General features: G+C 30.6%; 1 protein-coding gene across 1 annotated transcript; it reads left to right on the forward strand.

Moving 5' to 3' along the window:
* Positions 1-1,731: 1,731 nt before the first annotated feature.
* LOC141671960 (nuclear transport factor 2B) lies at positions 1,732-2,662 on the forward strand. The gene is made up of 2 exons (XM_074478429.1): positions 1,732-2,216; positions 2,317-2,662. Exons 1-2 carry the CDS (start codon positions 1,914-1,916, stop codon positions 2,389-2,391), a joined length of 378 nt encoding a protein of 125 aa, XP_074334530.1. The 5' UTR covers positions 1,732-1,913; the 3' UTR covers positions 2,392-2,662.
* The last annotated feature ends 5,262 nt before the right edge of the window (positions 2,663-7,924 follow it).

A 7,924-nucleotide genomic window follows, 5' to 3' on the forward strand; every position in this document is an offset into this window, starting at 1 on the left:
TTTAATTTGTTGATCTTTGTAGAAGCTAGGAACTTTGTTGTTCTTAGATTGTAACCGGTTAATTTATATACTGGAGTGTAGCAACACTGTTAGTCCCTTAACAATGAAGCAAGAATTACAGAAGGGGGGTTGAATGGAATTCTTGAACCTTTTCCTTGAAATAAAAATGTTCAACTCGATTATTGATATATTTGTTTTTATTAGCACAATGCGGAATATAAACTTGAATGAATCAAAACACAAGTAATTAAAAACAAGAGTCTTTAAAAATTTTCTGGTGGATTTAAACAATTCCACCAGAGATATATATAATATATCGAGAGGACTCTGTTTGCAGAAATGCCCACAGCTGCTTACAAATTGAACTGCTGAGAAAGCAGGAAATGCTAAAGATTATGCTTAAAAAGATTTATCTGTTTTTGTGTTTCTCAACTATCTCAGTTATATTTCTATTTGCTACTCTCTTGGTTTATATAATACAGATTACAAAGTCAAAAAGACTGAACAAATATAAAATCTAACAGTCTTAATCTTTGCTGCTTTTTGTCCTCTATTACCCAGTTAATGGGCTTCCACAATGTGTTTGTATCCAACTCGACGGTTGTGTGTCAGCTTTCACTGTTCAATTGATGTTTGAATTCTTGATATGATCATCTGTCGACTTTCAGATCATCCGTCGATGACTTGATTGATCATCCGTCAACTGCTATGTTAAACATCCGTTGATAGTCATTTGATCATCCGTCGAAGGCTTTGTTAATCATCTGTCGGTAGCTATTTTGGCACTTGACTTCATTTCACTTATACAGAATTACAAGACATTACTTATGTACAATTAATCAACCTATTCTGCATATCTAGTTAAAGTCAACATGACTTATATGCTACTACAGATTATATACAAAGGTGCATACATCACTGTGCTACAAACTTATTATTACATAAGCTACTCACTCGATGGATAATAAGTTAATCATCCGTTGGGACTATAATGAGTTATCCGTCGAGTGCGACATTATTTCACTAAGTAAAATCTACTTAGATGTTTGTTTAAGTGATCATCAAGTACACAACATATTCACAAAAAACACCCCTCGTGGATTTATATACGAATATATATTTCCCCGAATATCTCGTGTTCCTCGTTTTACAGTTCCAAACACTATTCACCTCAAGAACATGGAACCACTAACCGTACACTAAATTTTATATCAGCAAAAGATTCGAAAGAATTTTTTAATTTAGTGATTATCGTATTCAACCTTCCCTTCTACGATAATTCGGGACCTAACAAATAATAATAAAATACATCCGATATATTTCTGATTTATCACTCCGATAAATCTCCGATTTTCGATAAATCTCAAATCGGTACCTCTACCATTACACTAATTTTTTATTATATTTTTAAGACATCTACTATAACATTGATGAACTTTTGGAGGTGTCTGGGGAGATGTAATGTTGAAAAACTGAAAAATACTCCAGGCGCAAAGCAAGCTTTCCCCCTTCGTTTGTTGTGGGTCGCGCCTCACCACAGGCACTAAATGAATAAAATGCCGTTCTCTTTCGGTGCACAATTGTTTGCCGCTAATTTACAAGAAAATATTTTTGATTTTGAGGCGAAGTTGGCACCCCTCAAAGATTGGAGATGCTCTCATGACCGAAAGAAGGCTTAGATGTGGTTCAATCCTTTCAGCATCTCTGCGTTGTTATGCAGCAAGTCTTGATTCCCTTTAACATATTCCAATCATCTTTTTCTTTCCTCACTCCTTACTCCATAACTTTAGCTTATAAATACTCTCCCTTTACAACAATTCTTTCTTCTCCTTCTGCCGTGCTAGATCAGGCAGGGATATAACTTTTATACAAGTACTATAAATAGAGGGAGGGGGAGAAAGAGATAGGAAGAGATGGAAGAACAAGTTGAATTAGTAGGGAAGGCATTTGTAGATCATTACTATCATCTATTCGACAACGACAGGCCCTCACTGTCTTCCCTGTATCAACCTACTTCCATACTCAGCTTTGAAGGTCAGAGATTAGAGGGGATTGAAGATATATGCACCAAGCTTAACCAGTTGCCATTTGAGCAATGCCACCATGCCATTAGCACCATCGATACTCAACCATCGTCTTTTCCAGGAGGCATCATGGTCTTTGTTAGTGGCAGCCTCCAGTTGCCAGGACAAGACTACCCTCTGCGATTTAGTCAGGTAACTATATGTATTCTATTTAAACTTGTTCTGAGTTTTTCTAACTATATAGAATATTGATTTCTTACATATGAAGAATGTGCATGGTTTTATTTTGCAGATGTTTCATTTGATTCCAATGGCAGAGGGGAACTTTTTCATTCAAAATGACATATTCCGCCTTAATTATGGATAATCTGGTGTTACCAACTTTAGGGAATTGCTTTAACAAATACGATACCGCATCGAATTGATGATATTCTTCTTTAATTTCTTACGAAAACAATAAAATGAACTGCTACTGTTTCTTTTATTGCTTGTAACATCACTTGTCCAGTGCTAGAATACTGAGCACCAGTTATACCAAACTGAACATTAGTCAAGGCCTAATAAAATGTTCACTGAACTTCTGTTTCGTTGTATGTAAATTTTAACTCCTTTCGAATAAATTGTTTGTTTTTTTTTCATGTAACTAGTAATAAAAGCAAAGCATGTGGATCATAACTTACATGCAAATCACTAAAGAGAGAACTGTTAATTAATGAAAAGAATAAACTAAACTACTTCTGAACCAGCTTCTCTTGTCATACCTAAAACCCCATTTAACAAATAAATCAACGGTTTTTTTATTAGTGTGTACAGTGAACACATGCTAAAGGCGAAATTTCATAAGATTAACTCATTTTAATTGGTGTTTGTATATGCAGGAGGTCCACTATTATTTATATATATGAACCAATTAAAATAAAATAAACTCGTTAGATTTCGCACTTAACATGTGCTCACGGGTACGTAGTAAAAAATTCGATAAACCAAGCTGCCTGTAGTGCTGGGATTGGGAACTACATATATATTCATTTGATCTAGTAATACAAAACAAAAACAGAGTAATTTAGAAGATATAAAATGAATCTAGAGTATTGTTAATATGAGAGTAAGCCACCCAAGATTGACTAAAGCTGATTATTTGTTAAAGTTTCAACATCGAAAGGCAATACTGCAGATACAATAAATCTAACATAATAATGGCGAGGATACTGTTTTCATTATGCGCACATATAGAAAGAAACATAGAGGTCCTTAAGTGATGCAGAGAACTAACCAATCATGTGTGTTGTATGAGTACAAATTTCATACAACTATCATTCTATTGGCGAATACCCCCTATTTCAAGAGCATTAAAATTTCCGAATTTAAGTGCAAAATCGATTATTAAAATTAAAGTTCAGATTACGAATGTTGGTAAAAAGACTCAAATCTTGTAATCTTTTCAGGAAAAAATCTATAATGACGTATGAAACATCTCGAAATCGCAAAATGTTAGTTTTGTCCGGTTCTTTTTAGAAATCGTAATTAATTTTTTTTAATATATTCTTTTCACTTTTGTTCAAAAAGAAGTGTAAATAAATTATTCGTCTTTTTTCCTGCATCCTCCCAATAAACATGTCATTTCTTGAGGCCCCTCGGCCCTCCCAATAAACACATTGTACATGAAAACAGTGTTTATGTTTCCATTCATAAGTTGCATTGCGAGGTGCTGGCATAGATGAGATTATTTATTTAGACGGTTTTTAAAATTGATTAAGTGAAATGTTTAGGTTTTCAAGATAAACGAGTAAATAAGGATAACAAGGGAGTATACCTATAAATTTGCTTTGAAAAAATAGAATGATAAATAAAAAAACACACATCAAATATGCTAGAACGACAAACAAATAAAAACAGAGGGAATAACATCTATGGAGAGCAATCATATAATTCATGAAATTAGGAACTATTCAATAGTGAAATTCTATTGATTTTGCAATTCCAGCTAGGCTGTCTATTTCTTTATTGTCGTCCAGGTCCCGGCAGTGGTCGTGATCAAATAGCAGATCTATATAATGTAACATCGTTTCTAACCGATATAATAAGTAGGTAAATTTGAAGTTTAATTAGAGTTTAAAATACGTTTCTAGTGATTTTAACTAAAAACTCAAAATTTAAAAACACAATTTCCCTTATCAACAAAGGTTTATTCTCCCTCATCTTATATTATATAATGTGTCATGTTTTTATTAGTCTATAAATTTTATCATATTTTGACCGTAAATTTTATTTAATTAATTATTTAATAAATTATAAAACTTACACATTAGAAAATATATTTAGTTCTCTTTAAAATGTATTTATCAATTTTTTAAAACAAAATTTATATTTTTCTTAATTATCATTAAAAACTAGTCAATTTGAGTAAATAAAAATCAAAACATAATATATGATATGAGATGGAGGGAATATAATATTTGACTTTTAATTCCTCGCTGAAGATCAAAAATTGAATTAAATTAGTGGTGAAATAGAGATTTTCATTATTGGGGGTGCACGTATAATTAGTTAGCAAAAACACAATTTCCCTTAAATCGTACTTCTAATATCAACCAAACTTGTATAGTTAGCAGCTTCTAATTTCACCCCTAATACTTTGAAATATATGTTTAAATATCAATATCTCCCACATTGGTTTGAGATACGAAAATAAAAGAATCTGTATAGTCATCTGCATCAACTTTTTAAACGGACGTGCACACAACTATCAATTTCATATCTCATGTTTGGATTGATAATAAATAAAGTAGTCTTTATATGCAATCTCACATGAAATGCATCCCCCTATTAAACAATTAAATTGTCATTGAAAAATATAGTTCAACTTCCATATTTGGATTTATTAAATCATCATCGTCCCAATGAGCCTGAGGGGACAAATCCCTGCTTATGTATTCTTATCGCTTATTAAAAATCGATAAGAATATATAAAAATTTCCTCCAAATTTGATCCCAATAATAAAAGAAAAATATAGTTATAATATTTTATGAAGCTCTGTTTATTTACCTAACAAAAGGGCATGGTCTTATAACCTGGTCAACAACAACAAATATAATATATAAAGCAATCTGGATCATATAAAACAGATTTACTTTTGCTAATTTTACTTTTTAAGATGCTGTGTGTAAATTTTTTAAAATTAAAGGGTATTTAATAGTATTATTATTCATTAAAATATTATTCATGACCATGGTGATTGGTGACTGTCTGGTAAAGAAATAATCATACTACTACTGCTACGTGTCCATTTCGGTTGGTCACACAAAAAATATGAATACAAATTTTAATTTTTGATATACGAAACACGAATGTACACGAACATAAAATTACACGATAGATTTAGTCTTATTTTGTTTCCTCCCGATTTGGGGTTTTTTTCAGGGGAGAAATTTTATTAACAAAAATGACCTTAGATCTTCTTAACACTTACATATATCTTAAATGACTTATATGTAATTTTAATTATAAACCCCTTCCATTCCCCTCCCGTACCAAACATAAAAATGAGTTAATTCTCCTCATCTCTCTTCTTTCAACCAAATATAATTAATATTATATCCTTTCCTTCCCCTCCTCTTCCCTCTATTAAAATTCCTCCCCTTCCCTCCCCTCCGTTGAACCAAATACATTAAAGATTTACTACTATCCAATGTCCTAGTTCAATTCTAACTTGACGCTGGGAGAGGATCATATATAGAGCTGACAATTCGTTCGTTTCGTGTATTTTTGTGTCGTGTACTTTCGTGTTTCGTGTCATAAATGTCTAATCCAAACCCGAACCGTTAATGATTCGTTTTGTTTCGTGTTCGTGTATCCTCATTTCGTGTACGTTTAGTGTAATTTAAAATTAATAATAAAAATAAAAATAAATAAAATATATATTTAAATATTAAATTTTTACAAGTCGAGTCTTATTAAGTCAATAGTCATAAATACTCAAGTGCAGTAAAGTGTTATGAAATTTAAATTTGAATCTATTTTGTATCTATAATCTGTAAATATTTTGTGTAAAATATTATTGTAAGATATATGCATTCATATAATTTTGATAAATTTATTTAAATATTTAATTATTTCGTGTACTTTCGTTTCGTGTCGTGTACCCAAGTGTAAACCCAAAACCGATACTAAATTCATCTGTGTATTTTCGTGTTCTTATAATTTCGTGTTCGTATACCAAAAATGTCAAACCAAACCCGTTATTTTCGTTTCGTGTACGAAATTGTTTGTTCTAATCATATAGATGAGATGCGGTTATGCAATACTTCAACTACTCCCTACGTCCCTTGTATGGGTCAATTTGATTATTTTTTTATTAAAATAAATATTATTATAATTTTTTAAAAAATTTAAAAATTATATTATAGTAGATTAAATATATTTTCTGTGAAGTAATTTTTAAAAATTTTTATATTACAGAATATGGATCGAATTTCATTTAATTTGAGTGCATAAAAATGAAGTTTAATAACTAAAAACAGACGGGAGGGGGTATTGTTTCAAAAGTAATGAAGGTCTGTTGCATATTGCAGATTCTCGAATATGTCAAAAAAGTTGTAAATATAAAGATTAGCAAAAAAGAGAAAATGATTCTAGCATTAAGAAAAGAGATAAAAGGTTGTTGAGATAAAACTTTAAAGCAAAAAATAACAGAAAACACAGTATTTCTCACAATATGAGAATTTTGAAGAATTAAATATTAATTAAATCGTAAGTAATGTGCGCATATTATGGGGAACATGAATGAAGTGAACTTTAAGAAAGGAAGAGCAGCATTTCACAGAGTCACGTTTACCACAACCAAGAATGCTGGAGTTAATTTCGAGGGCAAAGTCACAAACAGTCAAACTCAAACGCACAAACAATTGGGATTTCTTTTTCGCCTATATTTCTTTATTTTCTTTTCCTGTTTAAGTCCCATGTTCGGAAATTTATATACAAAAAATTGTTATATTCTATGAGTACAAATATGCTAATTAATTAGTGAGATAAGTGAAAATTAATTCGTACCCAAATATCAAATTATTATAAAAAATAATAATTGCTCAAATTAGTACTCCTACAACTAGGGGTGATTGGATTAAACCGCATAATCCGCATAAACGCAACCGATATTAAACCGGCCCAAACCCAAATCGAAATGTGGTTTGGCGGGCACGGTTCAACTATTTTAATATATGACATAAAACAATTATATTCTATAATCAGTAACTAAAATTGTGTATTGCGTATTGCTTTCCTTTAAAATTAATTTTGATCAATTTTTTATTACTTTTATATTGAACATTTATTATTGCAACTAATTAATCAATATTAGACGTTAGTCATTTGCAACTAATACGAATGATATACTTTAATATGATAGAATAAATAAATATATTATTATTTATTTAAATTGTAAAAAAGAAAGTTTAGATATAAGAAATGTTGCTCAGAAAAAAAGAAAATAAAAAATATTACTTTATTTCCCGAATTCACAAATAAGAAATGTCTTAAACAAGCAAAATCCGTTAAATCAAACCGAATAAAACTGAAACAAGTGGTTTGATTTTATTGGGTTATGAGATATGGTTTGGTTTGAATTTTTTTAAAACCGTAATTATGCGGTTTGATTCCGGTTTAAAATATAAATCGAATCAAACGCGAACGGATCACCCCTACCTACAACTATTTTAAAATCGAAGTTCAATCAAATATGGTACTGAAAAATTTGAAGAATCACTCAAATTTGAAAAAAGAAATCAAATCCTAACAAAAAAAGGAGCAGCCAAATATAATCGATTTTCAAGTTTCAAAATCAGCTAAAATTATAATTAAATTTATTGAGATATATATGCTTCACAAGATATACCGAATAAAC

This window comes from Apium graveolens, chromosome 7, assembly GCF_009905375.1.
Source record: "Apium graveolens cultivar Ventura chromosome 7, ASM990537v1, whole genome shotgun sequence".
NCBI lineage: Eukaryota > Viridiplantae > Streptophyta > Magnoliopsida > Apiales > Apiaceae > Apium > Apium graveolens.

What these genes read in the sequence shown, in the direction of transcription:
- LOC141671960 (XM_074478429.1), top strand. Translation starts at nt 1,914, where the DNA reads ATGGAAGAACAAGTTGAATTAGTAGGGAAGGCATTTGTAGATCATTAC. An exon ending in ACCCTCTGCGATTTAGTCAG is followed by an intron (nt 2,217 to 2,316) that starts GTAACTATATGT and finishes TTTATTTTGCAG; the next exon opens with ATGTTTCATTTGATTCCAAT.